This window comes from Oncorhynchus masou, chromosome 10 (genome assembly GCF_036934945.1).
Source record: "Oncorhynchus masou masou isolate Uvic2021 chromosome 10, UVic_Omas_1.1, whole genome shotgun sequence".
Lineage (NCBI taxonomy): Eukaryota > Metazoa > Chordata > Actinopteri > Salmoniformes > Salmonidae > Oncorhynchus > Oncorhynchus masou.
Window position 1 is genome coordinate 20,257,834 of NC_088221.1, and position 17,651 is coordinate 20,275,484.

The following is a 17,651-nucleotide window of genomic DNA, read 5'->3' on the forward strand; positions in this document are numbered from 1 at the left end:
ACAACCTGGTCCTTTGAAATCAGGTCCAACTCTAATTATATTAAACATCCTCCAACCCAGGAGGCTAGTCAATCTGCAAATAGACGTCATTACAGTGATTGGAATCTCACCTTCAATAATGACCTAGTTGGACCAATGAATGCCCTAGCCTTGTGCTTTAGCTTCTTCTATGGCATGACAACAGGAACGGAGTTGCTGGAGTCGATTATGGGATATTGAGTGCTACCGTACCATTTCAGTTTCAAGTAAGACTTTCTAAGAATCAAGGAACTTTTTGTTCCTGCTTCCTGTGACATAGCCTAACCCCCAGATCTACAGGTAACCGCCAAAATAATGGAAACACTTAGTAAATGAGGGATACAAAGTGTATTGAAAGCAGGTGCTTCCACACAGGTGTGGTTCCTGAGTTAATTAAGCATTTAACATCCCATCATGCTTAGGGTCATGTATAAAAATGCTGGGCAAGCCATTATTTTGTCTACCATGGCTATACTCACATAGGATGAAAATGTCCCCATCCACAAGGTATAAGTGGTTACTGAATGTTTTTATGAGCATGAAAATGAAGTAAACCATATGCCATGGCTGTCTCAGTCACCAGATCTCAAACCAATTAAACAGTGGTGTGGTTCTGGAGTGGTGCCTGAGACGGTGTTTTCCATCACCATCAACAAAACATCAAATTATGGAATTTCTTGTGGAAGAATGGTGTCGCAACCCTCCAATAGAGTTCCAGACACTAGTAGAATTTATGTCCAGGTACGTTGAAGCTGTTCTGGCTCAAGGTGGCCCAACACCCTGTTAAGACATTTTATTACTGCGTTTCCTTTATTTGGGCAGTTACCTGTAGCTGTCAAGTCAACTCCAGCTACTAGCTAGCCAGTTCTCTTGCGTCTTTTCTCCAGGTTCCAGGCCATATCCAACGCAAGGCAACAGTCCCATTGCTCTGTGGGGTTCTTATTATAAAAAGCCAGAGAAAGTATTTTGAGGGATGTTTTTCTTTCTCTTCCAACCATGTCGTCCTCTTCTGTATCCAACCCAAACCCAGCACAACACACACACACGCGCGCACACACACACACACAAGGCCTGCTTATGGTTTTCCGTCCTCTCGCCGTCCTGCGTCACTCCACATTTCTACCAATTATCTGATTACAGTGTCCTCTGGGCTGAAAATGGACCAATGGTTTATATATAGTCATCTGGTTCCAGCTATAGTTTTTATGGTTGCTCTTCCCAGAGACCCGGGCCGTGTATTTACATGTAAACCTAATTATATGGCAACATCGCTTTGTGGTCGGCCCAGATGGCTAAAGTTTCTTGCCTTTGACGTCAGAGCTGTTTGATTTGCCTACACACACACACACGGACACAAACACACACAGACACACGAACACACGGACACACAGACACAAACACAGTTTATCTTCTTAACACAATAGACCTATCACACGTCTGGTTAGGGTAGAATAAACCCTGTGTTAAAATAGCCAGACTGTTTTGACCCAGAAGGACATTCTTAGGAAAGCATTATGGTAGGTCTGTGTTGTTCAACAAAGCGGGGCAGTTTGACTATAAAGATAAGGGTAAACTTTTACGTAGTAATGTCGATATTGGAACATGGGTTGGGAAGGACAAGCAGAGGTAGTAGTGCTTGCAGATACACAGGGATTCAGGGAATAGTCCTGTTAGCCTGATGTGTGTCAATCAACTCATCAACAAAGCAGTCAATCGATAAAACCTATCAGTTCATCACATGTAATTTGCGTCGTTTTACAGTGTCTAGTTTATGTGCATTGTATAACTAAAGTTGTATTGCAGTGTGCGGTGCGGGCGGCGACAGAGGGCAGGATCCTGGTTCTAGAGGGGCTGGAGAAAGCGGAGAGGAACGTTCTCCCGGTTCTGAACAACCTGCTGGAGAACCGAGAGATGCAACTGGAGGACGGACGCTTCCTCATGTCCTACCAGCGCTACGACAAACTACTGACGGTGAGACCTGTGTGTGTGTCAGCTGTGTGTGGGCGTATTGAGCAACTTTACTGCCCCAGCGTACAAAGGCAGTTGATTTAACCCTGTCCCCTGCAGGAGCACACCAAAGAGGAGCTGGATGCGTGGCAGATTGTGCGTGTGAGCGAGGACTTCCGGGTCATCGCCCTGGGACTTCCTGTCCCCCGGTACAAAGGCAACCCTTTGGACCCGCCCCTCCGATCCCGCTTCCAAGCCAGAGACATCTACTACCTACCCTTCAAGGTTAGAGCAACGATCCCAGATCAACTAGCCTATCCTACGGGCTATATTAATTACAGATGTGGGTGAGAAGGAGAAACACTTTGAAGCACCAGTGTCGTGTCTGATTACTTCCTATTTCTTCTCTCTCAGGATCAGTTGGAAATCCTGTACGTTGTTGGACCAAACGTGCCTGCCGAGAGGTAAAGACACACACACTAATGCTGTACAACTTTGAACAGAGTTATAATTTAGTAATAGCCTATTACATGTGCTGTGTTGTCTCTTTGTATCTCAGGGTGTCCCAGCTGCTGTCGTTTGCCACCACTCTCTGTTCCCAGGAGTCATCCAACCTGGGTCTGCCTGATTTCCCTGTGGACAACCTGCCTCCTGCTCTCACAGTACTGGTAAGACCAATGGATGGAGGGATGAGCGAAGCATGAAGGAGGGGGAGGAGAGGAGTGAGGGTATAGGGCTAGCCTTGGTCTGCCTGACGTCTCTGGGGAAAACCTGCCTCCTGCTCTCACAGTACTGGTAAGACCGATGGAGGGATGAGCGAAGCATGAAGGAGGAGGATTAGAGGAGTGAGGATATAGGGCTAGCCTTGGTCTGCCTGACTTCTCTGGGGACAACCTGCCTCCTGCTCTCACAGTACTTGTAAGACTGATGGAGGGATGAGCGAAGCATGAAGGAGGAGGATTAGAGGAGTGAGGATATAGGGCTAGCCTTGGTCTGCCTGACTTCTCTGGGGACAACCTGCCTCCTGCTCTCACAGTACTTGTAAGACTGATGGAGGGATGAGCGAAGCATGAAGGAGGGGGAGGAGAGGAGTGAGGGTATAGCGCTAGCCTTGGTCTGCCTGACTTCTCTGGGGACAACCCGCCTCCTGCTCTTCCAGTACTTTTGAGAAACGTCTGGAGGGAAATGGATGTAGAGGTGAGGGACAAGGGAGTGAGGACATAGAGCTGCTTGACAGATATCCTTGGTCTGTGTCGACTCCTCCACATTATTAAGAGTCAATTCACCCACCAAACAATCAATCAATTAGACAATAAGTCAACCAACTTATCAATCAGTTATTTAGGCAATTTACAGTACCAGTCAAAAGTTTGGACACACCTATTCATTCAAGGATTTTTCTTTTATTTTGTACTATTTTCTACATAATACTGAAGACATCAAAACAATGAAATAACACATATAGAATCATGTAGTAACCAAAAAAGTGTTAAATAAATATATGTTATATTTGAGATTCTTCAAAGTAGCCACCCTTAGCCTTGATGATAGCTTTGCACACAATTGGCATTCTCTCAACCAGCTTCACCATATGCTGAGCACTTGTTGGCTGCTTTTCCTTCACTCTGCGGTCCAACTCATCCAAACCATCTCGAATGGTTTGAGGTCGGGTGATTGTGGAGGCCGGGTGATTGTGGAGGCCAGGTCATCTGATGCAGCACACCATCACTCTCCTTCTTGGTCAAATAGACCTTACACGGCCTGGGGGTGTGTTTTGGGTCTTTGTCCTGTTGAAAAACAAATGATAGTCCCACTAAGCGCAAACCAGATGGGATGGCGTATCGCTGCAGAATGCTGTGGTAGCCATGCTGGTTAAGTGTCCCTTGAATTCTAAATAAATCCCTGACATTGTCACCAGCAAAGCACCATCACACCTCCTCCTCCATGCTTCACATTGGGAACCACACACGCGGAGATCATCCGTTCATCTACTCTGCGTCTCACAAAGACACAGCTGTTGGAACCAAACATCTCATCAGACCCAAGGACAGATTTCCACCAGTTTAATATCCATTGCTTGTGTTTCTTGGCCCAAGCAAGTCTCTTCTTATTATTGGTGTCCTTTAGTAGTGGTTTCTTTGCAGCAATTTGACCATGAAGGCCTGATTCACACAGTCTCCTCTGAATAATAGATGTTGAGATGTGTCTTACTTTAACTGTGAAGCATTTATTTGGGCTGCAATTTGAGTTTCAGTTAACGCTAATTAACTTATCCTCTGCAGCAGAGGTAACTCTGGGTCTTCCCAGAGTTTGGTCCTCATGAGAGTCAGTTTCATCATTGCGCTAGATGGTTTTTGCAACTGCACTTGCAGATACTTTCAAAGTTCTTGCCATAATATGGACTTGGGTCTTTTACCAAATAGGGCTATCTTCTGTATAACACCCCTACTTTGTCACAACACAATTGATTGGCTCAAATGCATTAAGAAGGAAAAATTCCACAAATTAACTTTTAACAAGGCACAACTGCTAATTGAAATGCATTTGAGGTGACTACCTCATGGAGCTGGTTGAGAGAATGCCAAGAGTGCGCAAAGCTGTCATCAATGCAAAGGGTGGCTACTTTGAAAAATCTCAAATACAACATATATATATTTATTTATTTTAAAAATGTATTTGATTATTTTACCCCTTTTTCTCCCCAATTTCGTGGTATCCAATTGGTAGTGTCTACTGTCTTGTCTCATCACTGCAACTCCCGTACGGACTGCTTCTTGACACAACGTACATCCAACCCGGAAGCCAGCCGCACCAATGTGTCGGGGGAAACACCGTACATCAAGCAACCTGGTCAGCGTGCACTGCGCCCAGCCCGCCACAGGAGTCACTAGTGCGCGATGAGACAAGGATATCCCTGCCGGCCTAACCCGGACGATGCTGGGCAATTGTGTGCCACCCCATGGGCCTCCCAGTCGCGGCCGGCTGCGGCAGAGCCTGGGCTCGAAACCCAATGCAGTGCCTTAGACCACTGCGCCACCCAGGAGGCCCCAAATATAACATATATTTTGATTTGTTTAACACTTGATTCCATATGTGTTATTTCATAGTTTTGATGTCTTCATTATTATTATACAATGTAGAAAATAGTACAAATAAAGAACAACCCTCGAATGAGTAGGTGTGTCCAAACTTTTGACTGGTACTCATATATTCAGTTTCAACCAACCAACCAACCAACCAACCAACCAACCAACCAACCAACCAACCAACCAACCATCCAACCAACCAACCAACAAACCCTTTCCCTGTTCCTGTGTGCTTCCAGGAGCATTTTCCCATGCTGTCGTCCCAGCAGCTAGTGCAGAGGCTCTACCCCTACCAAGCCATGTTGGGGAAGGAGGGCTGCACCGCCGTGGAGGGGGTTCTTAGTGTAAGAACACACACGGACAGCATGCACAGTTACACACACACACACACACACACACACACACACACACACACACACACACACACACACACACACACACACACACACACACACACACACACAGCTGACTGTTGTCGTCTCTCTCCAGAGGTTTGAGTTGCTGGATGCGTGTCAGCAGCCGGCTTCCAGTGCTGTCCTGAAGGTGGCGCCAGCGAACACAGAGCAGCCCGGCCAGCCTGGAGCCCAGGCTGACGTCACAGTCCGCATCACAGACAAGGACATCACCTTCCAGGTAACACAACCCCTTTGTGATTGTGAACCATTCTGTAGAGAAGGCTGACTACTGGGGCAGTGTGGGGTTTGGAGGAATGACATACCAGAGTTGAAAGAGATGTTCAGGTCCACAGCCATCTACTAGACGGTATATGGCTTTGGTCCTCAGTTCCAAGTCGCCTGGTCAGTGAGAATGGTGGCGTTATCTGCAGTTCTTTGAAAGCTCTTTTTTGTTGTGTGTTTGAACTCTCATGTGGGACCCTGGAAGTGTGTGTGTTTTATCTTCCGTGAGGCCCCATATCTGCCGGATTATGAGAGAAAGGGAAGTACGTAATATGGATTAAAGATGGTGTGTGTTGATGTGTAACAAAATGGTGATATCTGGTTGTTTTTCTAGTTAATATGAACTCTCTGTTTTCTTTAGCATTACTGGATTCATCTCTCTCGTTTTCTCTTTATTTTTCTCTTTCTCTCTATATATATACACAGTGCATTCGGGTCCTATTGAATGGAAAAAACTAATTAATCCATTTTAGAATAAGGTGTAACAAAATGTGGAAAAAGTCAAGGTATTTGAATACTTTCCGAATGCACTATGTATGTATGTGTGTATGTGTGTATGTGTGTATGTGTGTATGTGTGTATGTGTGTATGTGTGTATGTGTGTATGTGTGTATGTGTGTATGTGTGTATGTGTGTGTGTGGCAAGAAAAATAATGTGAACCCTTTGGAATCACCTGGATTTCTGCATAAATTGGTCATCAAATTTGATCTGATCTGATCTTCATCTAAATTATATATATCTTTTTTTGAGCAGTATATATATATATATATATATATATATATATATATATAAAAAAAAAATTAAAAAAATTAGGGAACCACACTACAGGCTGATCCAACTTTGATGTAATGTCCTTAAAACAAGTCAAAATGAGGCTCAGTAGTGTGTGTGGCCTCCACGTGCCTGTATGACCTCCCTACAACGCCTGGGCATGCTCCTGATGAGGTGGCGGATGGTCTCCTGAGGGATCTCCTCCCAGACCTGGACGAAAGCATCCGCCAACTCCTGGACAGTCTGTGGTGCAACGTGGCGTTGGTGGATGGAGCGAGACATGATGTCCCAGATGTGCTCAATTGGATTCAGGTCTGGGGAACGGGCGGGCCAGTCCATAGCATCAATGCCTTCCTCTTGCAGGAACTGCTGACACTCCAGCCACATGAGGTCTAGCATTGTCTTGCATTAGGAGGAACCCAGGGCCAACCGCACCAGCATATGGTCTCACAAGGGGTCTGAGGATCTCATCTCGGTACCTAATGACAGTCAGGCTACCTCTGGTGAGCTCATGGAGGGCTGTACGGCCCCCCAAAGAAATGCCACCCCACAACATGACTGACCCACCGCCAAACCTGTCATGCTGGAGGATGTTGCAGGCAGCAGAACGTTCTCCACGGCGTCTCCAGACTCTGTCACGTTTGTCATGTGCTCTGCGTGGACCTGCTTTCATCTGTGAAGAGCACAGGGCGCCAGTGGCGAATTTGCCAATCTTGGTGTTCTCTGGCAAATGCCAAACGTCCTGCACGGTGTTGGGCTGTAAGCACAAACCCCACCTGTGGACGTTAGGCCCTCATACCACCCTCATCAAGTCTGTTTCTGACCGTTTGAGCAGACACATGCACATTTGTGGCCTGCTGGAGGTCATTTTGCAGGGCTCTGGCAGTGCTCCTCCTGCTCCTCCTTGCACAAAGGCGGAGGTAGCGGTCCTGCTGCTGGGTTGTTGCCCTCCTACGGCCTCCTCCACGTCTCCTGATGTACTGGCCTGTCTCCTGGTAGCGCCTCCATGCCGTGGACACTACGCTGACAGACACAGCAAACCTTTTTACCACAGCTCGCATTGATGTGCCATCCTGGATGAGCTGCACTACCTGAGCCACTTGTGTGGGTTGTAGACTCCTTCTCATGCTACCACTAGAGTGAAAGCACCGCCAGCATTCAAAAGTGACCAAAACATCAGCCAGGAAGCATTGGAACTGAGAAGTGGTCTGTGGTCACCACCTGCAAAACCACTCCTTTATTGGGGGTGTCTTGCTAATTGCCTATAATTTCAACCTGTTGTCTATTCCATTTGCACAACAGCATGTGAAATGTATTGTCAATGAGTGTTGCTTCCTAAGTGGACAGTTTGATATCACAGAAGTGTGATTGGCTTGAAGTTACATTGTGTTTAAGTGTTCCCTTTATTTTTTTGAGCAGTGTATATATTTATCGGTATCTCTGAAATTCAATATGCTTTAATGGCATGAATAACAAGGTCAGTGTTGCCAAAGCGAAGTAAACATCGACATCAAGAAGAATATTAGCTGTAATACTCTCTGATTACAGGTCCCAGCAGGCACCAAAGCACCCCGCCCCCCCAACAGTAACCCCGCATTCATCAGCACCCCGAGCCACGCCCAGCTCCTGGCTGAGATGGTGCAGTCACACCTAGTCAAAGACATGTGCCTTATAGGGGCTAAGGTACACACACACACTGCTGCTATATACTATTTATTCACCTGCTTGACCAAGACACTACCTAATTTATATTTGTAAATGCAGTCATTCTTGACATAGTACATTCATTATCTATACTGTATATCCTATTGTGTCCACATCAGGCTATTACTATGCATACTATACCTCTTCTATTACTTGTTATTTTTTTACGTGACAAATATAATTGGATTAGATTGTTTTATTTGACACACGCACGCTAACCTCCGTCTAAGATGCTTAGTTACGTTTAATGTGTGTTGGTTTGCTTTTGCTACTTGGACAACATTATGACCGAGTCTTGTGTATGTTTTCAGGGTTGCGGCAAGTCAGTGGTTGCCAAAGAGTTTGCTGAGATGCTGGGTTACAGCATGGAGCCTGTAATGCTCTATCAGGTAGGAATACAGTACCTCCCAACTCTTCATTTGGAGGCTCGGTGTGTGTGTGTGTGTGTGTGCGTGTGTGTGTGTGTGTTGGAGAAAACAACCCCTTGGCTGAAGTTCAGTTGTCCAGAGCTGCATCACTGAGATGCCACATCTTCCTCTTGGCAAAAGACAACTGGAAACATTATGTTCAACAGTTCGATAATGGAGTTTTGATTGAATTAATGATTGTCATGCTTTATTCCACGTTGATGGACTTGATAACTGACTGAGAGAGAAGGATGTCTTTCTCAGACTACACACACACATGCAGTTGTCCCTTCCATAGCAGACACATGGTAATGGGTCACTCATGGCTCTGTCCCAGTGGTTAATGTACTGTATTTCACAGGAGCACGTTCCTCACATAACTCGATGTGTGCCGTGTGTGTGAAAGAAAATGTTTTCTAAGAGAGAGTGATTGTGTGTGTGTGTTACAAACAATATGTGGCTTATAGGTTGTCAGGATCTGTGTGTTTGTGAGACAGTGGCAATAATTACAACACCTCATCTCTATCTCTTTGTCACCTGCTTATAGGACATGACAGCAAGGGACCTGTTACAGCAGCGCTACACGTTAGCTAATGGAGACACAGCGTGGAGACCCTCTCCCCTGGTCACTGCTGCCCAGGAGGGCAAGCTACTGCTGCTGGACGGCATACACCGAGTCAACCTGGGAACCCTGTCTGTACTCTCCAGGTACATAGTCACTTCCGCGCAGTTGCAGGCACACACACACATGCAGACAGGAACATGTGCACACTCACATATAGCATATCATCTACTAATAGCATGTCTACTGTATTACAGCTTAATGGCCACTGTGACTGGTCCTATATCAGTCATCCGCTATTAAATAGGTCTTCAACCTTTTCTTGTCTAGGGACCCCCTCACAGGCAAACCGGCGAACCAGAGACCCCCATCATATGATAAGAAAAACTTTTTTTCATCAGGTGAATGATAACGGCAAGGAGAAGTAATCAACATTTTAAAATGAATAGATTTGGTGGATAGTTTTTCATTATTTTGACCTACCCACATTATAATTGGAAAAGCAAGTGTAAACTCAACATACTCTATTAGCTAGAAAGGTAACGCCAATCCAGGGTTTCCATTAGGAACTTGTGGCTCTGAACATTTGACCGGCAGCATTTTAATTTACTGTACACTTGAGAAATGTATCGGGACCACATGCATTGGGAGCGTAACATGATTGGGTCGTCCACCCACGGTGCTCAGAATGACAGAAACCACATTCAGATTATGGTAGTTCATATTTGCAGAACATGCAAGGGATCGCAACAGTGTACCGAATTCTGATGCGCACTTTGAAGTTAGAATAACTGTCCACATTTCAAACAGCAAAATCACTAACCTATGTCTACTCTACCCCATAGAAGAAAAGTTGACCTATTCTATTGTTCAGCTTGTCGAGAAAGAAAGAGCCTTTTCCAAACAGACTCTGGGACAGTTGTGGGATGATTGAGCCCAAATTCATACGATCAGTAGGCCTAGGTTACATAAGGATGTTTTTTAAAAAGCAATGCGTCTGATGCAACAGATCAGAACGTTTAGCTTAACATGCTGATAAGCTATTATTTCTTCACATTAAAGGAGCAGCAATGCGCATAAGGCAGTAGGCTACGTGCAAATGTTTGTTCCATAATGCAATTAACGGGAAAACACCATTGGGATGAAAGAGGGGAGCTCTAATATGCAACTAGCATGGGTTGCTAATAGGACTAGCATTGTGCCTTTGTCTACTGTACAATGAAATAATTAGATATGAAATAATTGCCCCACAGATATGATCGAGTTTGAATAGGCTACTTGGAAGTGAGGTAGGCAATGTAGTAAAAGCGTTCAGGTTTCAAACAATTCAATTTATGTTTTCCAAATGCATACTGCCTCCAGCTCTTTGCAAAGTGGTGTGTGACTCGCTGATGAAGCCTGCCTTCTATTGCAAATGCATGTGCTGTTTGAGTTGCTGTAGCACCAACTCTTGTGCTGTCTGACGGACTTTCTGCTCAAAGGCTCTGTATGCTGTAAATTCATTCCATCAAATGATGCAAATTAGACCGATAAGCAAGACAAGTCAAATGTATTTACATCGACTGGTATTTCCATCAATGAATAGGCTAAAAAGGATTACTTTGCTATGGGATTTTACTTTTCCTGGACAATTGGCCAGCTCAAATTTGATTTATCCACTTTTCAACCACAACAAAAATTGCGGCCAAAAGCTGGCTATAACCGGCTAATGGAAACTCTGCTCCAAACACATATATTAGCTAAGCAGCTGTTTTAGCACGGTTAAAGGGCCCAGTGCAGTCAAAAGCATGATTTACACTGAGTTTACCTGAGCTACCTGCCTCCCCTTTTCTTAACATAGACTGACCAGGTGAATCCAGGTGAAAGCTATGATCCCTTATTGATGTCACTTGTTAAATCCACTTCAATCAGTGGAGATGAAGGGGAGGAGACGGATTTTTAAGCCTTGAGGCAATTCAGACATGGATTGTGTAAGTGTGCCATTCAGAGGATGAATGGGCAAGGCAAAATATTTAAGTGCCTTTTGAACGTGGTATGGTAGAAGGTGCCAGGCACACCGTTTTGTCTCAATAACTGCAACGCTGCTGAGTTTTTCACACAACGGTTTTCTGTGTGTATCAAGAATGGTCCACCACCCAAAGGACATCCAGCCAACTTGACATAACTGTGGAAAGCATTGGAGTCGACTTGGGCCAGCGTCCATGTGGAACGCTTTCAACTCCTAGTTTAGTACCTGCCCCGACGATTTGAGGCTGTTCTAAGGGGGAGGGGTGCAATTCAATATTAGTAAGGCGTCCTTAATGTTTTGTGTGCTTAGTGTATATTTCCACACTAAGAGGTTGGAATATTACTGTGAAATTGAGAAAATTATGATAATTTTATTGTAAGAACTGTTTGAAAAGGCCGCCTGAAACTTCAGCCTGTTTTGGTGGGATGGAGTTTTGGCCTTCCATGGTGACATCACCATGCGGTATATTAGTTAATAGACCAATAAGAATACAGTTCCAAACCTCTTTGCCAATAACAGCTCATTTTCAGTTTCCTCCTCCCGACTCAGACAATCCCAGTCAGTCCAAGCAACATTTTTGCTTGAGAAATTGCTCTTTGCTAAGAAGCAATTGTTGTTGCTTTTTGACCATTTTCATTAAAAACAATCACAGTAAGGTACTTAATTGTTCCCCAAGAAATTATTTGATATTGAACTAAAAACGGCTGCGTTGGACCATTTTTAAATAAAGGTTAGTGGCCAAAATGTATGTAATGCTTTATTTAACTCTAACCTTAACTCTAACCTTAACTCTAACCTTAACCCTTATCCCAGACCTAACCTTTACCCTAGCCCTAACTCTAACCTTAACCCTTATCCCAGACCTAACCTTTACCCTAGCCCTAACTCTAACCTTAACTCTAACCTTAACCCTTATCCCAGACCTAACCTTTACCCTAGCCCTAACTCTAACCTTAACCCTTATCCCAGACCTAACCTTTACCCTAGCCCTAACTCTAACCTTAACTCTAACCTTAACTCTAACCTTAACTCTAACCTTAACTCTAACCTTAACCCGTATCCCAGACCTAACCTTTACCCTAGCCCTAACTCTAACCTTAACTCTAACCTTAACCCTTATCCCAGACCTAACCTTTACCCTAGCCCTAACTCTAACCTTAACCCTTATCCCAGACCTAGCCTTAACCCTAGCCCTAACTCTAACCTTAACCCTTATCCCAGACCTAACCTTTACCCTAGCCCTAACTCTAACCTTAACCCTTATCCCAGACCTAACCTTTACCCTAGCCCTAGCCCTAACTCTAACCTTAACCCTTATCCCAGACCTAACCTTTACCCTAGCCCTAACTCTAACCTTAACCCTTATCCCAGACCTAACCTTTACCCTAGCCCTAACTCTAACCTTAACCCTTATCCCAGACCTAGCCTTTACCCTAGCCCTAACTCTAACCTTAACCCTTATCCCAGACCTAACCTTTACCCTAGCCCTAACTCTAACCTTAACTCTAACCTTAACCCTTATCCCAGACCTAACCTTTACCCTAGCCCTAACTCTAACCTTAACCCTTATCCCAGACCTAGCCTTAACCCTAGCCCTAACTCTAACCTTAACCCTTATCCCAGACCTAACCTTAACCCTAGCCCTAACTCTAACCTTAACCCTTATCCCAGACCTAACCTTTACCCTAGCCCTAACTCTAACCTTAACCCTTATCCCAGACCTAACCTTAACCCTAGCCCTAACTCTAACCTTAACCCTTATCCCAGACCTAACCTTTACCCTAGCCCTAACTCTAACCTTAACCCTTATCCCAGACCTAACCTTTACCCTAGCCCTAACTCTAACCTTAACTCTAACCTTAACTCTAACCTTAACCCTTATCCCAGACCTAGCCTTTACCCTAGCCCTAACTCTAACCTTAACCCTTATCCCAGACCTAACCTTTACCCTAGCCCTAACTCTAACCTTAACTCTAACCTTAACCCTTATCCCAGACCTAACCTTTACCCTAGCCCTAACTCTAACCTTAACCCTTATCCCAGACCTAGCCTTAACCCTAGCCCTAACTCTAACCTTAACCCTTATCCCAGACCTAACCTTTACCCTAGCCCTAACTCTAACCTTAACCCTTATCCCAGACCTAACCTTTACCCTAGCCCTAACTCTAACCTTAACCCTTATCCCAGACCTAACCTTTACCCTAGCCCTAACTCTAACCTTAACCCTTATCCCAGACCTAACCTTTACCCTAGCCCTAACTCTAACCTTAACCCTTATCCCAGACCTAACCTTTACCCTAGCCCTAACTCTAACCTTAACTCTAACCTTAACCCTTATCCCAGACCTAACCTTTACCCTAGCCCTAACTCTAACCTTAACCCTTATCCCAGACCTAGCCTTAACCCTAGCCCTAACTCTAACCTTAACCCTTATCCCAGACCTAACCTTTACCCTAGCCCTAACTCTAACCTTAACCCTTATCCCAGACCTAACCTTTACCCTAGCCCTAACTCTAACCTTAACCCTTATCCCAGACCTAACCTTTACCCTAGCCCTAACTCTAACCTTAACCCTTATCCCAGACCTAACCTTTACCCTAGCCCTAACTCTAACCTTAACCCTTATCCCAGACCTAGCCTTTACCCTAGCCCTAACTCTAACCTTAACCCTTATCCCAGACCTAACCTTTACCCTAGCCCTAACTCTAACCTTAACCCTTATCCCAGACCTAACCTTTACCCTAGCCCTAACTCTAACCTTAACCCTTATCCCAGACCTAACCTTTACCCTAGCCCTAACTCTAACCTTAAATCTAAACTTAACCCTTATCCTAGCCCTAACCTTAACCCTTGCCCTAACTCTAACCTTAACCCGTATCCTAGCCCTAACCTTAACCCTTGCACTCACTCTAACCCTTATCCTAGCCCTAACCTTTACCCTAACTCTAACCTTAACTCTAACCTTAACTCTAACCTTAACCCTTGCCCTAACTCTAACCTTAACCCGTATCCTAGCCCTAACCTTAACCCTTGCCCTAACTCTAACCTTAACCCTTATCCCAGACCTAACCTTTACCCTAGCCCTAACTCTAACCTTAACTCTAACCTTAACCCTTATCCCAGACCTAACCTTTACCCTAGCCCTAACTCTAACCTTAACCCTTATCCCAGACCTAGCCTTAACCCTAGCCCTAACTCTAACCTTAACCCTTATCCCAGACCTAACCTTTACCCTAGCCCTAACTCTAACCTTAACCCTTATCCCAGACCTAACCTTTACCCTAGCCCTAACTCTAACCTTAACCCTTATCCCAGACCTAACCTTTACCCTAGCCCTAACTCTAACCTTAACCCTTATCCCAGACCTAACCTTTACCCTAGCCCTAACTCTAACCTTAACCCTTATCCCAGACCTAACCTTTACCCTAGCCCTAACTCTAACCTTAACCCTTATCCCAGACCTAACCTTTACCCTAGCCCTAACTCTAACCTTAACCCTTATCCCAGACCTAGCCTTTACCCTAGCCCTAACTCTAACCTTAACCCTTATCCCAGACCTAACCTTTACCCTAGCCCTAACTCTAACCTTAACCCTTATCCCAGACCTAACCTTTACCCTAGCCCTAACTCTAACCTTAACCCTTATCCCAGACCTAACCTTTACCCTAGCCCTAACTCTAACCTTAAATCTAAACTTAACCCTTATCCTAGCCCTAACCTTAACCCTTGCCCTAACTCTAACCTTAACCCGTATCCTAGCCCTAACCTTAACCCTTGCCCTAACTCTAACCCTTATCCTAGCCCTAACCTTTACCCTAACTCTAACCTTAACTCTAACCTTAACTCTAACCTTAACCCTTGCCCTAACTCTAACCTTAACCCGTATCCTAGCCCTAACCTTAACCCTTGCCCTAACTTTAACCTTAACCCTTTTCCTAGCCCTAACCTTAACCCTTATCCTAACACTAAATCAAATCAAATTTTATTTGTCACATACACATGGTTAGCAGATGTTAATGCGAGTGTAGCGAAATGCTTGTGCTTCCAGTTCCGACAATGCAGTAATAACCCACAAGTAATCTAACTAACAATTCCAAAACTAATATCTTATACACAGTGTAAGGGGATAAATAATATGTACATAAATATAGGAATGAGTGATGGTGCAGAGCAGCATAGGCAAGATACAGTAGATGGTATCGAGTACAGTATATACATGAGATGAGTATGTACACAAAGTGGCATAGTTAAAGTGGCTAGTGATACATGTATTACATAAGGATGCAGTAGATGATAGAGTACAGTATATACGTATACATATGAGATGATTAATGTAGGATATGTAAACATTATATTAGGTAGCATTGTTTAAAGTGGCTAGTGATATATTTTACATCCTTTCCCATCAATTCCCATTATTGAAGTGGCTGGAGTTGAGTCAGTGTGTTGGCAGCAGCCACTCAATGTTAGTGGTTGCTGTTTAACAGTCTGATGGCCTTGAGATAGAAGCTGTTTTTCAGTCTCTCGGTCCCAGCTTTGATGCACCTGTACTGACCTCGCCTTCTGGATGATAGCGGGGTGAACAGGCAGTGGCTCGGGTGGGTGTTGTCCTTGATGATCTTTATGGCCTTCCTGTAACATCGGGTGGTGTAGGTGTCCTGGAGGGCAGGTAGTTTGCCCCCGGTGATACGTTGTGCAGACCTCGCTACCCTCTGGAGAGCCTTACGGTTGTGGGCGGAGCAGTTGCCGTACCAGGCGGTGATACAGCCCGCCAGGATGCTCTCGATTGTGCATCTGTAGAAGTTTGTGAGTGTTTTTGGTGACAAGCCGAATTTCTTCAGCCTCCTGAGGTTGAAGAGGCGCTGCTGCGCCTTCTTCACGATGCTGTCTGTGTGAGTGGACCAATTTAGTTTGTCTGTGATGTGTATGCCGAGGAACTTAAATCTTACTACCCTCTCCACTACTGTTCCACAGATGTGGATAGGGGGGTGTTCCCTCTGCTGTTTCCTGAAGTCCACAATCATCTCCTTAGTTTTGTTGACGTTGAGTGTGAGGTTATTGTCCTGACACCACACTCCGAGGGCCCTCACCTCCTCCCTGTAGGCCGTCTCGTCGTTGTTGGTAATCAAGCCTACCACTGTTGTGTCGTCAACTCTAACCTTAACCTTTGCCCTAACTCTAACCTCAACCCTTATCCTAACTCTAACCTTAACCCTTATCCTAACTCTAACCTCAACCCTTATCCTAACTCAAACCTCAACCCTTATCCTAGCCCTAACCTTAACCATAACTCCAGCCCTAACTCTAACCTCAACCCTTATCCTAACTCTAACCTTAACCCTTATCCTAGCCCTAACTCTAACCTTAACCCTTATCCTAACTTTAACCTTAACCCTTATCCTAGCCCTAACCTTAACCCTTATCCTAGCCCTAACCTTAACCATAACTCCAGCCCAAACTCTAACCTCAACCCTAATCCTAACTTTAACCTTAACCCTTATCCTAGCCCTAACCTTAACCCTTATCCTAACTTTAACCTTAACCCTTATCCTAACTTTAACCTTAACCCTTATCCTAACTTTAACCTTAACCCTTATCCTAGCCCTAACCTTAACCATAACTCCAGCCCTAACTCTAACCTCAACCCTAATCCTTATGCGAACCGTAACCTTAGCAAGCAGTTGCTTATCAACAGGTGGATAGTTGCTTATCAACAGATAGTTTGTTTATAGTTTACAGATGGACTTTACAAATAAAGAGTGACCAAATGAATGTCCAAGTCAGGGAAGCTTACCAGCAGCAGGTGCTGTTTCAAAGCCTATGTCAGATACTCCAGGGAGTGTAAATGACTCAATATTTGAGAAATAAAGTTGACATCATTATAAAGATATTCTCCTCTTTTCTTCTCTACTGTGGGTGTGTTGTTGCTAGCGATATTCATAAAAACGTTGGGGGGGGGTGGGGGGGCAAAATGCACTAATTGTTTTAAATATAATGTTTATTTTCTGGGGGTCTGCGTGTCCCCGGTTGAATACCCATGCACTAATACTATGTCTACTGTATTACAGGTTACTGGTCACTGTGACTGGTCCTAGATCAGTTAACCATTAATACTATATCTAGTTTGTCCAATGTTGTGCTGGCCACTGTGACTGGTCCTGTATCAATCACCTACTAATACTATCTCTACTGTAATTTAGGTTACTCCATGACAGGGAGCTGTCTCTGTATGACGGGTCCAGGCTGCTGAGGTGGGACAGATACCAGGCACTCAAGGAGGAGCTACAGCTTACAGACGAACAGCTACAGGAAAGGTACACACACATACACGCATGTAGGAACACATATTCTGAGGCATGTATGTTAGTTAGAGCTGGTGCCAAAGTGTCAGTGCTGTGCCAGTGCTGCCCTGGGGAGCAACCTGTTCACCCATTATCTCCAGCTATGCAACTTCCTGTTTTGCCAGCCTG

The 17,651-nt window shown here is 44.8% G+C and overlaps 1 protein-coding gene across 1 annotated transcript in view; it reads left to right on the forward strand.

Moving 5' to 3' along the window:
* vwa8 (von Willebrand factor A domain containing 8) overlaps positions 1-17,651 on the forward strand; it is a 110,933-nt gene that overhangs the window by 8,258 nt on the left and 85,024 nt on the right. The window contains 10 exon segments of the mRNA XM_064976148.1: positions 1,822-1,989; positions 2,086-2,250; positions 2,380-2,429; positions 2,525-2,633; positions 5,291-5,395; positions 5,541-5,684; positions 8,049-8,183; positions 8,516-8,593; positions 9,159-9,319; positions 17,382-17,495. Of these exon segments, the coding sequence (XP_064832220.1) occupies positions 1,822-1,989; positions 2,086-2,250; positions 2,380-2,429; positions 2,525-2,633; positions 5,291-5,395; positions 5,541-5,684; positions 8,049-8,183; positions 8,516-8,593; positions 9,159-9,319; positions 17,382-17,495 (1,229 nt within the window).